Consider the following 15,701-nt stretch of genomic DNA (forward strand, 5'->3'; position numbering starts at 1 on the left):
ACTCCCTTGTTGGGGGTGGGGTGAATTCGAACATAAGACCTCGGGTGAAGGCGTGAGCATCAGTTTAACTCTCCCTTAATGGAAGATGCACATAATTGCACATCAGTTTAACACAATTTGATATGATTTATAATCGGGTGGGGCGAATTTGAACATAAGACCTTCGGCTGGGTGAAGGAGTGAGAACTCCTTTACGGCGGTGGGAAAAGAATAGTCAATGACTATTTGATCTAGTGACAATCAGTCTTGACGTCTCTAGAAGATGGTTGTAATAAAGAAGAAAGGTAACGCAGATTAACTTTATGAATCAAAACTATGAGAAGAATGGCATAAAAGAGGGGAGTATAAACACCCTAACAAATTTTGGTTACAAATATGCACAGGAGGTTTTGACGAGGTTAATATATTGTTGATTCTCATCTATATTCTGGCAGAGATACATTGAATGGAAAAAAAAAAATGCTCTACATAAAAGTCTGATGACATCATGACGATATAATCTTCCATGTCGTTCCCCTCTATTCTCGTCCTTCTATCAAAATGGCAATCTTCTATGGCCTCCACAACACACGGCTCTTCAATAAGTACCGATCAACTTTACTAGTTAATTCATACGGGCTAGTCTCCTGAGACATACGTCTTCTGTGCATAGTACTTCTTTTCACTCTCCTTCTTTTTGGCATTGCGTCTCTGCATCAAAGACATCAGGGGCACAACTTTATCAGCACTCTCAAGCAGAAATTTTGCACGTGCAGAACATCATACGAGAAAATACCTTCTTTTTATTCTACGAACATCCAACGTGAAACTTATGGTTGCGATGTGTGGAGAGAGGAATTGTTCAAAGAGATGAATATAAACACGACACAGGATTTTATCCAACAAATAATGATGGCCAGTTTACTTGTATAGAAGTTATTAAACATGGTTTTCAATCGACAATGGTACTAGTGCATATAAGCAAAGAGGTAGACAAGGATTTCGGAGGTACCAAGTAAGCATCATGATTTGCAATTATCCTCTGGGATACTGATGATGTTGTTATACTTTTTGGGCTTTCGAGTAATTTGAAAATCCCCATGCTCTTGGGAAGAGAATAAGGATCGCTCTCACCCTGCAAGGTACAAATCACCCCATTCAATAACCCAATTTTCAGCTTGCAGAGAACAAAGTTTACAGTGATCAAATTTAAAGAAAAATCCATCAACTTACAGTAAACGAGGAGTTGTACTCGGAAACTGTCCCATGCACAACTGATGAAATGTTGAAAGTTGTTATCTGTCAATGCAAGAATATAGAACTCAGATACAGTGATTAACACATTTAATCAGACTGCATCATAAGGATTCCACTATTCTGAATAAAGTACAGTGAGTATAAAATGTGGACGAGAAAGGTATAATTTATTGTCCGAACCATTTTTATCTAGAAATAGGTTCAATTTGTTGTCCTTCGAATTGATAAAACTTATTGCCTATAGCATGCTATATCACACACATGCCAGCACGTATTGGTTCCATGGACTCCACCACACATGTAAGGTATGCTTATCTAAAGTAATGAAGACAAGTGGCAAGCATGTCACGAATCTATGCACATTCCCAAACAGCAATAATGTTGGAAATTTTATCGTTCAAGCCAAGGTAGAATCATGATTACTATGACGACACTTACATGTTATAGTCCCATTCAAGGCCATGAAGAAACATCATGAACATGTTGACTGTAGAAACAGTACGCAAATAAAATCATGAACATGTTGATTGAAGAAACATCATGAACATGTTGATTGAAGAAACATCATGAACAAGTTGATTGGTATAAAATGCAATAGGAAGATAAGTTGATTCATTTACTCACCATGTCCAGGGTAACTTCCCAGGGAGCACCAATGATGACTTCATCAACATAACGGCAACCCAATACACTAAGACTACGTTCATGTAAATGCATTATTGGATGCTTCCCTCTGTGTTCACTGCAAGTAGCAAAATTTTATTAGCTTAGTTTTTGGTCTTTTTACATGTTTACCCTTGTTGACTAAAGTAGACAGCAAAATAAACACATTTTTATGTTTAGCTTCCAAATATAAAGATAGTAAGAGAAGGAAACTTCATGGCACCATAATTATACCAATGAATGAATTGATGTCAAATGAAGTGAAAAGGGAATTACCTGACAGTCTCATCATTGTGGATGCCAACTAGTAGAAAGTCTCCGAGCTGCCTAGCCTTCTTCAAGATCTAAACAAGCACCCAAAAAAGAGAAACAGCTTTCATATGATGAAATGATGAGAAAAATATTTGATAACCGTTCATACAGAAAGGGAAGATGCTCTAATCAATCTCCACGGCTAAGAATTGCCAAAAGGAGGGGTGTGAACATCACATGACAACATTCAGTTGTTTACATAGACCATACTGCTTACGTTGGCAGAAGGTCAAGCCTTAACCCAAGGCTTCAATGGGTAGCCTTACAACTAATGATTAGCAGAGAACTGTCACAACTGACAACGGCATTTTGTATATTAATGCAGTGGTGGGATCCATTTCTCTCTTAAAGTAATGGAACTAATGCATATACCAGACTTAAAATACAGATGAGTCATGCTAAAGTGCATTATGGCAAAACGCCATCATGAAGGCTATTTAGAAATTGCTCCAAGCTTTTATTGAAGTTAGAGAACATCTAGGATGAGGTAGAAAAATGCCATTTCAAGATGCACCTCAGACTTTGAAACTTGATATCAAATAGGCAAATGCACTACAAAGATCCAACTTAACACAAAGATATAATTATACCTCAACATGTCCTGCATGAAAGAGATCAAATGCCCCATCAATGTACACAACACGAGCATTTGGTCCAGGTCCCTGAGAATATAGATGGTGTTATCATGGAGGATCAGAAAATAAATTATGCATTAAAAAGAAACAAAAAACTAAATTTCCACTACCGCCCCATTTTATCTCTATGGTTTGAAATAAATATGAAAAGATATGAAGCCTCAAATACCAGGCTACTGTGCAAAATGGTTTACTGTGTTACTCACACACAGATCAATTGGCCAATGCTTTGCTCTTTAAATTAAATAGTAAATAATCAATCAAGGATTGTGTTACCACATAATTGGGAAGGTTTTTCATTTACTGGTCTTTTCTCTTCATGATTTTATACATTGTAAAAGTTTTGACAAGTTAGAGTAGGAAGTGGCTTCATCAGAGTCATGTATGGTACCCATGGTGACTTCTTGGTCTTGATATGTACCAAAAAGTGGTCTGTGTGTTCATTTCCAATTGTATTTATTCTCGCATCTCACTAGATGCACTAGATCCTAAAGAGAGCTCAGTCTGTAGTGTATGAAATACTAATAACTTATAATAAAAATAAATGAAAAAGTTCAAGTTAAAACTGCCAAGATAGTAAGTGACACCCACCTTTCCATTAGAGAATTGCACAATACGTCGGGATGTTGGCAGAAATTGAGATAAATGGGTACTCTTGGGTTGACTTTCTGGGGATTTTTGCAAGGAAGTACCATTTTGATCTTTACCATCTGTCTCCTTTAGAGAAGCAAGTATCCTCCCTACATATGATTACTATTAGACTGATTGAAAATAAGAAAATGTTTTCAATATGCAACAGTTTATCCATCTAGGCAGATCATTCATCAAATCTCTTCACTTCTAGATTGCTTGACCACAAGAAGTCACAAGTGGATTTGAAAAATAAGTACTGGGGTCATTTTAAACAAAAGGAGAAACCTCTGAGGGAGATGAAGAGAATCATAGTACCTACAATATCTGTGCTGGAGACACCTTCAGTGCGTTTAATTTGCTTGTAGCGACTAGCTTTTTTTGCCAAGGCGTAAGCATCAGTTCCATCTGGCAGCAGGCAAGGGTCATCACCATGTATGATATAGTCAATCTTATGCTCGTTGAAGAGTCTGCCCATGAATTGCTCAGTAATTTCATAAGGAGCATTGGGTATGACTTCATCCACCCACTTCAAACCACTTACGAGAGCCAGTCTGGAAAGAAACTTCAAATTAGACAGAAATAAGTAGTTACATAATGTATATAGATAATACATCGATCTTAGGCCCCAGGAGATTATACAACAGAACAGTTACAAGAATTTCTCTCTGAACAATAAAGGTATGGGTGGACCAAACAGCGTATTCTAATTCCAATGATTGCTGAACAACTATTATTACGAAATCTGAAGTCGCAAACTCTGTGGATAAAGTACTTGTATGCATGTAACATATTCTGTAACTTGAGTTGGTGGCTAAGTAACAAAAGTTACAACTTGAACTCACATAGGAATGTTTTCGGCATTCCAACATAAATGTGTGTTCTTGAGAAATGAGCATGTTAACGTGCTCATTTCTAATTCCATAGGAATGTTTTCGGCATTCCAACATAAATGCGTGTTCTTGAGAAATGAGCAAGTTAATGTGCATATTTATGCGCATAAACACTAACCTCTCTTCCATGGATAAAACAGGTGGACCTTTATTGGCAATAATCTCCTCGTCGCTAACTACGCCCACCACCAACTCATCTCCCAAAGCCTTGGCTTGCCTCAAGGCATTCGCATGACCATAATGCATGAGATCAAAGCAACCATCCATGTAAACCCGAATGCGCTTCTTATCACATTTCTTCTTGTGGAAGATCCCAGATTCAGACCATAAATAAGGCAACTGGGGAACTGTAATTCCACCAAAATAGCTCGTGGACAAGCCAAGCAAGGCGGCTGTCAGCATTAGACCGCCAAATACATGTGGGTGGTTGTACATTCCATCCCAAATCCAGTTGTTAGTTTCATATTCCATAGTGCCACCCTTTTTCTTCTGCCTTATATTCTCCTCTGATCTCTCTGCTTAGTAGGAGGAGACACAAAACCTGAATCCACAATACACAAAGCTATTCAGTAAACAACATTAGTCTTCTTCTTTAAATTAGATTTAAAGATCACACGAACACAAAAAAAAACCATGAAAATACTAAACAAATCTAGAGCTTGAAAATACCAAATTACACCAAAATGTAAGGAAAAAAAATCAGATGTTAAGAGAGAATTTTGGGCGTGGATTAATTGTCAATTGTGAAGAGATGCAAATTCTAAGCCCATGGAGAAATTAATGATGCCAAAGATTCAAGAGAATTATTGAACAAATTCAAATTACAAAATTTATTTCTGAATCTAAACCAAAAACCCACCTGAAATTCACCAAGAATTAAAAGAAAAAAAAATTGGGAATAGCTGTGCATTAATGGAGAAACGAAAAATCGGAAGAAAGCCATGGAAATGACAATTCCAGAAAAAAACAAATGGAAAAATATAAGAAATGAGCATTAATCATGGTGACCCAGATCTAGAAAACTGGTTGTTTTACCAGAAAATTGGAAAAGATTTTACCTTTTGTGTGATTGAGCTTTGTGTCTCCTTTCTTCTTATGCTTTCTCTCCCTCCTGGTTTTTTGGTGGCTTGAAGAAACTGCAATGGGAAAAGAAAGAAAAGAAGACAATTTCCCTTCCCTTCCCTCTCTATCTCGAAATAATAAATCCCAATTTTATATTACTGAATAAATCAAATCAAATGCTTAGCGTGTGGGCCCTGTCCGAGCCCCACCTGGTGCTCCATCGCCTCTTTCGTCCAACCATGTGGACACATGGGACCTAAGTTAGAAGCTTCCTAAGTGAATGGCCACCGTTTTTCGTGCTGCATTTTGTGTTTCTAGATATCTCGAGATTGATATTAATTTAATAGAAAAATTAATTAGAAGGATTTGAAAATTTTGAGTTTTAATAATAAGGATAAAATAAAGAGTAAAATGAATTGTATCAGGATTGATTTTTTAGTGTAAAAATATGATTTTTTTTGTTAAAGTGAACAGTATCGCAGGTTTTTCGTTAAAACTCCCTAATTTAATAGGTTAATCTCGATTTACTACTCTTAAATTTTTTGGTTTTCAACATTTGGTACATCAAGTTTTTTTCATCTCAGAGTGGTACCTGAAGTTAAAATTTTGGGACAGTTTCATACATCTGTTAAGGTTGCTATTAAGTCAACTGTTAACTGGTAACGTGGACACTGACTTGGCACCATGTGTCAATTTGGGCCCACTCTAACTTTAAAAAATTAAATTTTTTTTTGTCACATAAAAAAAACCCTTTTTGTTACTTCGATCCACCCGTCCTTCCCTCCCCAATCCCTTTCTCCCTTCTATCCTCCGCACCCTACCAATCATCTCGAGTTATGGAGCGTTGAGCTAGACGAATCATCGTCTATGCAAAACCTTAGAAAATTACCTTATCTTCTGTCACTGTTATGGGGAAGATGGATCATCGAGCGCGAACAGTAGAAAAATGCAATCGCAATTGAGCCTTCCCCCTCGTCAAATCACCACCGCGAACGTCCAATCAACCGAACCCACCTTTCCTCATCGCCGACGCTGACGGATCTGCAGTCACATTTAAGGGCGAGCTTGGTGACGGCATCAAAGCTAGAGAAAAGGAAATGGATTATGGGTTTTGACCGTGTGGTAGAGGGCGGGCTAATTGGAATGTGGGTTTTGGTCGGCAATCGAAATGGAGCTTGACCCGGGTCTGTACGGGTCCGTTGAAAGACACAGTTGAAGATGGAGGCATTAGAGGGTAAGCCGCAATTGATGAGGTAGTAACCGGAGGGAGTGAAGGAGGTTGAGGTGTGGAGGAGAGAGAGAGAGAGAGGAGGATTAGAGAAAGAAAGTGGAGATCGAGATGGGTTCGTCCTCGTGAAGCTCCCACCCAACTCATGAATGGGCTCTGATTTTTGTATAAAAATCAAAGCTTTAATCTTTTTAGAAATTTTTGGGGGCTTTTAGCACACTGATTAGTGTTGCAGAGGTGTTAGGAGATACAACTTGTGCATGTTTTGGAAGAGGAAGACGAGAACGAAGAAAGGGTGGGGGATGACAACGGAGAGGAAGTGGAAGAAGAGAAGAGCTCAGTGGGTTCGTCAACAATAGCAGTGGTGTTGCCGCTCTTGTCCTCCATGAAGAACAACAGAAGCAAACCTATCCCCCAAGACGGCTGCGATGGGGGAAAAACCCAGAACGTTTCCTTCCAAATCCAAAGTTGTAGTTTCTAGGTTTTTAATTTTTTTAATTCTTTAATAGCCATATGGGCCCAGATTGACACGTGGGGCCAAGTTAGTGTCCACGTGGGTGCTACGTCACCAGTTAATGGTTGACTTAACAGCAACCTTAACGGATGTATGAAAATGTCCCAAAATTTGAACTTTAGGTACCACTCTAGGATGAAAAAAACTTGATGTACCAAATGTTAAAAACCGAAAAACTTGAGAGTAGTAAACTAAGATTACCCCTAATTTAATTTAACACACATGCTGCCTTAACGTTTTTTTTCCTAAATCTCCGCTCAGATTGATATTAATTTATAAAAAGACTAGTCATTGTTAAAGTATCTTTGATCAACTTTTTAATTAGAGAAAATTGGAGCAGTAGTTTTTGAATTTTAATCTTGTTGAAGCATTGGTCCTAAGTACATATGTGACCATTAATTATTGAACTTGTTAAAATGTGGAGTGATTTTTTCCTAAACTTCGTTAAAGCTTTTACCAAAACCAACTGGCATTTCGAAGAGTATCACAATATAATATGCACTTGTAAGGCCTATTCTCCTCCCATTAATGTGAGATTCATTCTCAACACGCCCCTTCACGTATAGCTCCTAATACGCGGACATCACAAATTAGATGACATGAGCACGTGTAGCCGTTGGGCTTTATACATGGGACAAAACTCCATTAAGCTTGGGTTTCATTTTCGTGGGGAACGAGGCAACCATTGGTTATAAATTATGTGAATTTCTAATTTAAGGATATGATTGAATAACTTTACAAATTTTGTTTCCAATTCATACATATATACCAAACATGGTAGAGGAAATAAGATGACATTTATTACTGGCTACTTTCTTATCCAACTTTACTAGTGGATTTTTGCTCACCACCTTCAAGTGGTGGTAATGTTCAATATCTTATTTATCATTGTTAGATTATTTAAATTTTGAAATTTGAGGAAGAATCCCCAATCTTCCTCTCTTTTTCTCTTTTCTTGTTTTTTCTTTTCTTTTAGAAGGTAAACTGATATTATCGATAATCAAATACAAACTACTAAATTGGCAACATTTGTTAAGATATTGAATAATATGTTAACGTAGGGACCTTTTCGACCTCTAAAGCAGTATAGGCCTAAGGAAGGTCCAATGAAGGCCCAAAGAAGGAAAAGAAGACCAAGGCCTAATAGAACGAGAAATGACAACTTTGAGCGCTATGGACGACTGCTCAAGGGTCTGGTTTTTTCTACCAACAACGAAGCTGAGCATTTTCTCATAAAATACTTTCTGACCGCTAGCGGCAAGTTGGCATATTAAAAACTTTATAGCACGAAGTCTAGGGGACAAGCCTACTTAGACACCAAACCCAGGCAACGTGTTGGCCATTAGAGAAAGAAAAAGCCTTTAACTAGACATATAGGCTGACAGATCAATCACTTGGCCATGGGTTTCCTCAAACCCCAGGGCTGAGCAAAGCGCTCGGTACACGTTAGCTCAAGAAAACATGCAAGTGGACCTGAAGGAGTGTCATTTCATTACCATATGTTGACTAAAGAACGGATGGGTAGCTAGCAGTCACATCAACGCACTTGGGTCATTAAATGCAAAGACAGTGAGAGACTCAAGGCTAAAGAATTTTGGGCTCACTGAGGGCCTATATAAGGGATACGAGTACCTCTTATAACTAGTCAGAAAAAAAAAAAAAAAAAAAAAAAAAAAAAGAGAAAGAAAAAAGAGACTAGATTAGCCCAAGTGCTTATTTTAACCTTCATTCAATATATCAATATATCCTAGCACCTCAATGGATGTAGCTCAGTTTTAAGTGGTGAACCACTTAAATCTTGTTGCTTAATTCTTATTTTTTCTGCCGTGAGGTCACGTAGGGCTGACCACATTGATCTTTGTTAACGTCCTAAATTACAGCGTTAACATTTTAGAACTGTCTATGGGAAACGCATACAATTTGGTTGCGTTTACCACCAAGCAACTCTAAGAATGCCCTATCATGAGCAGTCATACACTCCTTTAAGTATCATGATAGACAGAAGAGTAGAAAAAAAAAAGCCCTATCCCGCGACATTGAGAGACCCAAAGGACGAGGGGAACAAGAGAAAATGACCAGGGTGATGACCAAACACTTTACGGGGTCATCTACCTCACTGGTGAAACCGCCAGCAACAGACCCCAGGGATAAATAGAGTCGGGAACATCTAATCCTATGAAAGAATTGGATACTATTATTCTGTTGAAGAAATGTTCAACCATAATAGTATAGATTGGCACTAAGTTTGTCAACCTAAACGCCCACATTGGCCGAGCACCAATACTCTCCAAACCCAAGCATGGTCAGCCATTTTATATGTATTTATCAGTTCCACCATCAACAATTAGCTTTGTGCTTATAAAGAAAGAAAGAGTGCAACGACCAGTGTACTAGGTTAGCTAAGCACTACGAGAGGTCGAACCATGATATTCGGAGGTCATAAATCTGGCACTCACCCTTATAATGTCGGCCTGATTTTCCAACCATACTTCGAGTCACACTTAATTATAGTCCTCACCATCTACCTTGTTCGACAAATGGTGAACAAACCTGAGGTCTTGGGTTGCACTACAACCCGAAGTTTATGGCATTTGCACTAGAACACAAACTGTCATTTATAGCATGCTAAAAAGACTACAACAGGATATAATGGTGTTTTAGAAAGCTTGGGCGTTTGGTGTTTTTACAGTAGCTTAGAGAGAAAGACTTGAAGGCAAGAGAGTGGGAAGCTTCAGGTTAGGTTTGTGACTCGTGCTGCAACACTAGCAAGGGCTTAGAGAGAGCTTTCGAGTTGCTAAGAGAAAGTTCTCATTTGCATTCAGTTGAGCATGGTCTCTTTCCTTCTCCACCTTACTTTGTTCTTGGCTCTCTTTTTATAGAAGGTGAAACTCTTTTTACTCATGTTGGGTGAAAGGGTGTGCCAAAAACTATTTGTTTTCAGCAGGTAATAAAAATGAATTGAAATAAAAGATGCTCTGAAAATTGCTTATTTCCAATGGTAAAACAAGGGATCTAAATCTTCTTGTGTCCTCCAGATAAAAGGAGACGCTTTCTTTCCAACCGATAAACAATGGTTGGAATCTTTTTGTGTCCTATAGGTCTAACAGATTCATTTTACTTGTAAGTAGGATATCATAAATTTGAGTCACATGATAGTGTATTTGATAGCAAATGAAAATTTTATTTGATCCCATATAATGGCTCTACAACCAACTTACACCTATATTATTTTTAGTCCAAATTTAATACCTAAACTACCATCATAGATCTAATTTAATATCTTAATTATCTTTACACACAATTAGAAAATAAAACAATTCTAAAATTCCAAATTCCAAAATCCAATTCAATAGAAATAGAAATAGAAATAGAAATTAATAAAAATTGTTGAGAATTAATTTATTATTTGATAATTGATTTATCATGCCAACACCAAAACACTTGCTTTTGATGGACTCTCCACGACCCTCTACATCTTGATAAATCTCATGTTACCTTGCGTTGTTCAAATCCTAGGTTGCCTTGCGTTGTTTAAACACTTGCTTTTGATGGAGTCTCCATCATTCTCTATAATTTTGTTCAAAATACATATATATATATACACATACATACATATAAAAAAAATGAACAAACAAACAAACAAACTAAAAGAAAAAGAACTTTTTGTTTTATCTAAAGTCTTCTAGTTGGAGTCATTGAATACAAAGGAGAATGATAGGCAAATGTAAATAGACAAAAAAAAATTGATAAATATATATAAATAAAAGGAAATCTCAATGTATCTATCAAAACAATTTAATTAGCTTTGTTGAAACCCAATTTGCTCACATTCGCAGGCGGAGGCAAAATCTAGTCGGAATTATCCATGATCTCTGGTGAGGGGAGAATAGGGTTGATTGGGGAGGGGGTGTGGTTGAATCCGAATAGGACTGCCTACATATCTCCGAAAAAGAGAATCAAACTACCAATGTAGTTCTATAGAAGAATGGTGTGATGTGCAATACATCGTGAATCATCCTTGATGAATAGCCTATGATAGGGCATTAAAAAGATGAGTTCTCCATAGATGTGCCACGCATGGACGGCGGTGTATAGGCCTCTGTTAGGCATAGAGAGAATTCTTGTGTCTTGGAGAAGATGAAAAGTCGAGTCTAAGAGAAATCCCCTGATAAATAACTAAGCTAAGAGTATTTATAGAGATCTTGAGAATCCTTGTAGGGAAACTATTATTAATTAAATCGGGAGACTATTTAGGAGGAAATCTAGGATAAGTTACCCAATCTGACTAGGACAGTGACTTTTTTTTGTTGAATTACTAGGATAGTGATTACGTTACCCCCCAAGGTATCCTAAATTGACTTCAGTTACAGTTTCTTGGAGACAAGTAATATCTCTAATAGGCCTTAAGCCTAGCCTGTCGGACTACACTTTATAAGCTTCGGGCATTCCTATCTTTCTTGCCACGTGATGTGGGTGTAGACATCGAAATTTTGGTAAAATAATTGTTGACCAATGCATTAAAATTTCAACGTTGACGTGTCACATAAATCTTACACGCAGGGTATAACAAAAATCGAAAGAGTCATAAAAAAAGGACATGTGTCAATACGTGGCAGAAATGATTTATTTTATCTGATTATTATATTCAAAATTAAGCCTTGAAAAAATTCTATAAATAGAAGGCCAAGCCTTTCATTTCATTCCACGAATTCACATATACATTTCTCTATTCCCAAATTGGAAGAGAATTCCCCAAATCCTTGAAGCTATGAAACTCTAAAGCTTTCAAGTATCCAACCTAGGGCTGGTTCAGGATGGGATACGAACCGAAATGCAAGTCCCAATTCCCAAACCGAAGTTTTCAAGAATCCCAAATTCAATACCGATCCCAAACCAAATTTTCAGGAATCCCAATTTTCAAGAATTCCAAAATAGTTTCGGGATTTCGGGACAATCGGGAATCCCAAAATAGTTTTGCGCTTTTGGGCTATTGGACTAAAAATTGAAGAGAGAAATACTGCTTAAAGAAAGAAACATGTACAAATACACAAGCTAATTGGGAACCCGAAATTTAGCAACAGTATCCGCAACAAGTTCAGTAGCTTCTTTGTACTTCGTTTGGGCAAAAAGTTCTTGAAAAGGTTGGACAACCTATAAAAATCATGTAGGAACATCAGAAATTAAAGTAGATAGGACCACAGACATTCAATATCATATAACCAACAGGACCAAAAAAGTTACAGTCAACTCGATTATGGCAACAGATTTAAAATGTTGATCATTCTTCATTCGAAAATGCATGAATCATGATACAATTATCATTGATCAACATAACACTAGAGCTCCTCTGTTGCTCCAGTCTATCTTGTAATTTTTATATTCTTCAACATATATTGCAGGCTATTCTAATATTTAATGTCACATTCATAATATAGTGGGATAAAATCATAAAATGGTAACCTTCATCCAGAAACATTCAACATAATAATCACTATCTCATTAATAAGTACACATGTTGCAATAGTTTTTTGCAACTATTCTTATGAAAACAAAAAAAAGGAAACAAGCTTTTCGTAGATAATTGTTAGCATAAAAACATAACAAGGAGAGCAACCATGGCCAATGCCTAACACTAGCTACAGTCATATGCATTAGATCAGATTCAAAATGAAGAGAGAGAGAGAGAGAGAGAGAGAGAGAGAGAGAGAGAGAGAGAGCATAACAGATATAAGAAAAGGTCCTCATGTTTCGTTGTCAACAATAATGCAGCTAAATGTTGAGTTCAAAAAAATGATAGCAATATTCAAATTGCACAGCAGTCTAGTCTTATTTGTTCTACTCCATTAGCATACAAATGCAAATTAACACATTGACTGTATTGCCACAATACCTCCAGTTCTTGCTTGCGTGTTTCCTCCTTTCTCACTTCTGACCAAATGCAAACTATAAATACATTTATGGTACTGCATTACAAACATCCCAAAATCCCATGGTTAATTCTGAACTCCATTCATCAATTTACGCCAACTCTCGAAATTCATTTTAGCAACTGCAATTATTGCTACAACTATGAACTATGAACTATCAACCCATAACAAATTTATGCTTCAATTGTGAGGAGTCTGTGACAAAAGAGAAACCCTAATCTCGAATTCCAACCACCAATTCAACCCCTAAACCCTCAGTATGCAGTGTACTCTATCTTCCAAGTGCTAAATTTCACAAACCCTAATCTCGAATTCCAACCCTAAATTAGCTTGTGAACTTTACCTGATTTGGGGGAGAATTGCACAGTGCACTGGATGACTGGAATTGAGAGAGACTGAGAAGGAGAGTGGCGCCGGTGGCTTTGATTCGTGAAGGAAGGCTCCTCCATTGTGACTCTGTGTGGGATGAGAAGTCGAGAGGGACTAAGAGAAAGATCATAGAGGTGATAGTCGAGAGAGATGTGACTCAGGTGAGTCACTTGTGTGGCCGGATTCGAAATGGAAAGATAAATCGGCGACGAAGGTAGTGAGGTGAGGTTGAGGCAAGCCGCGAGAGAGAATGAGTGAACTGAGTGTCGAGAGAGACGAGAGAGACAGAGTGCAAGTGTAGGGTTTAATTTTTATTCAACGGTTCAGATTAAATCTAAACCAAATCCGACGGTTGTTACAATTTCAAATATATATTTAAAAATTAAATAATATATATATATTTTTTTTATTTCGGTTCGGTTTGGGAATACCAAAAAAACGAAAACTTGAAACCGATTCCTATATCGAAAATTTCGGTTTGGTTAGGTATTGGGTACCGAATGTTTCGGGATTTTCAGTTTGGTATTTTGTCGGTTTGGTTTCGGGAATTTTTCGGATTGGTTTGGGAAATTCAGTATTTTTTTCAACCCTTAATCCAATCTCCCAAATTTCCAAGAATTCCGAAGGATCAAGAAAGCTCTTTTCGTTCTTCATCAAATCCTTGAAGAAATCCACACAACTGTTCATCAAGATCAAGCCTAAATGCCCTTGAAGAAATCCACACAACTGTTCATCAACATCAAACCCCGAAGGCCCTTGAATATCAGTTCATCCTACGATCAAGCCCCAATGGCCCTTTGGATTAACAACATCAACAAATCCGCACCATTGTTCATCCCTAGACCAAGCCTCGACGACCCTTTGGATCAACATCCCATCCACAGATCTACACCTTATGAAGATAGAATCCGAGGATCAAATTGTAAAATAGATTGTAACCCTAAAATTAATACAAAATATTATTTGATACACGTGTTCTTGTTTCATTCATCGCAGGAATATTCGTGGTTACAAATTTGGCACGCATAGTGGGACTATCTCTGCCTCTCATCTCTATCTTCAAATTTGCAAAAAAAAAAAGAAAAAGCACAAATGGCATCAAGAAATGATCAAGCTGTTCTCGCAACCAAGGCGAAGAGCAAGAACATTCTCGCTGCAAGTGGTGACACCTCGAGCATCACAACCCGAAGCAAGGTAAGAGCTTTCTCTACTACAGCTTCCACCCCTGCATTAACTTTGCCGAAGGAACAAGAACACCCAAGGCACGTGCCCGTGATTACCCTAGCCTCGTTAAGGGCACCAAGAGAGGAAAGCCCAAAAAAAGTACTCAGAGTCTTTACTTTCCGATGCCAACTTGAGCAACAGCTCAACCATGTAAGTCATGACCACATGAGTGACTTCAATCGAGGAACAACTAGCTTAAATGAATAAAGTGATCGCAAACCTCACACGGAATGTGGAGGAGAAAGACTTGTAAATCATTGCACTCGTCAACTAACTAGAGGCGTAGCACGACGTGAAAGTCGACTTAAAGGTTGATCCACTAAAGAAAGAAGCAGATGAAGAAGAGAAGCTTCCGGTGAAGAAAGTCAAAGAGAAGCTGGAGCTAGACCAAGTAGCGGTACTCATGAGATCTCTCTCTATCCAGCATCTGCATAAGATGATCGCTAACACCATTAAGGCACAATATGAAGGGAGCTCACATACCTCAGTGTTGTACTCAAAGCCCTACTCCAAGAAGATTGACGCCCTGAAGATGCCGAAGGTTATCAACAACCAAAGTTTATGCAGTTTGATGGAAAGGGAAACCCAAAGCAGCATGTCACCCATTTAGTTGAAACTTGCAACAACACGAGGACAGAAGGAGACTACCTTGCGAAGCAGTTTGTCCACTCTCTGAAGGAGAATGCATTCGACTGGTACACATACCTAGAGCTTGAATCTATTAACAGCTGGGAACAATTGGAGTGGGAATTCCTCAACTATTTCTACAACACCCGCCACACTGTAAGCATGCTGGAGTTGACAAGCATGAAGCAATGAAAGGACAAGCCAATCGTGGACTACATCAACTGATGGCGCACTCTAAGCCTCGACTACAAAGATAGGCTTTTAGAGATATCCTCGATTGAGATGTGCGTCTAAGGCATGCAATAAGGGTTACATTACATCTTTCAAGGCATTAAACCACGAACCTTTGAAGACTTAGCCACCCACGCCCACGACATGCAG

General features: G+C 38.0%; 1 protein-coding gene across 5 annotated transcripts; it reads right to left on the minus strand.

Moving 5' to 3' along the window:
• Positions 1-325: 325 nt before the first annotated feature.
• LOC103933772 (ethanolamine-phosphate cytidylyltransferase) lies at positions 326-5,584 on the minus strand. Of its 5 annotated transcripts, none has more exons than XM_009343458.3 (10): positions 5,428-5,584; positions 4,488-4,910; positions 3,795-4,030; positions 3,438-3,586; positions 2,802-2,873; positions 2,176-2,243; positions 1,861-1,978; positions 1,213-1,278; positions 992-1,114; positions 326-690 (listed from the first exon to the last, which is right to left on the minus strand). In XM_009343458.3, exons 2-10 carry the CDS (start codon positions 4,838-4,840, stop codon positions 619-621), a joined length of 1,257 nt encoding a protein of 418 aa, XP_009341733.1. In that variant the 5' UTR covers positions 4,841-4,910; positions 5,428-5,584; the 3' UTR covers positions 326-618. The 5 variants fall into 5 exon arrangements, 4 of the variants coding, with proteins under 4 accessions (XP_009341733.1, XP_009341732.1, XP_048423751.1 ...); XM_009343457.3 differs by having other exon boundaries at positions 4,488-4,931; positions 5,428-5,567; XM_048567794.1 differs by lacking the exon at positions 5,428-5,584 and adding an exon at positions 5,229-5,386.
• Between the last annotated feature and the right edge of the window lie 10,117 nt (positions 5,585-15,701).

This window comes from the organism of the source record quoted next, unplaced genomic scaffold (genome assembly GCF_019419815.1).
Source record: "Pyrus x bretschneideri cultivar Hongxiangsu unplaced genomic scaffold, Pyrus_bretschneideri_v1 Contig46, whole genome shotgun sequence".
Classification (NCBI taxonomy): Eukaryota; Viridiplantae; Streptophyta; class Magnoliopsida; order Rosales; family Rosaceae; genus Pyrus; species Pyrus x bretschneideri.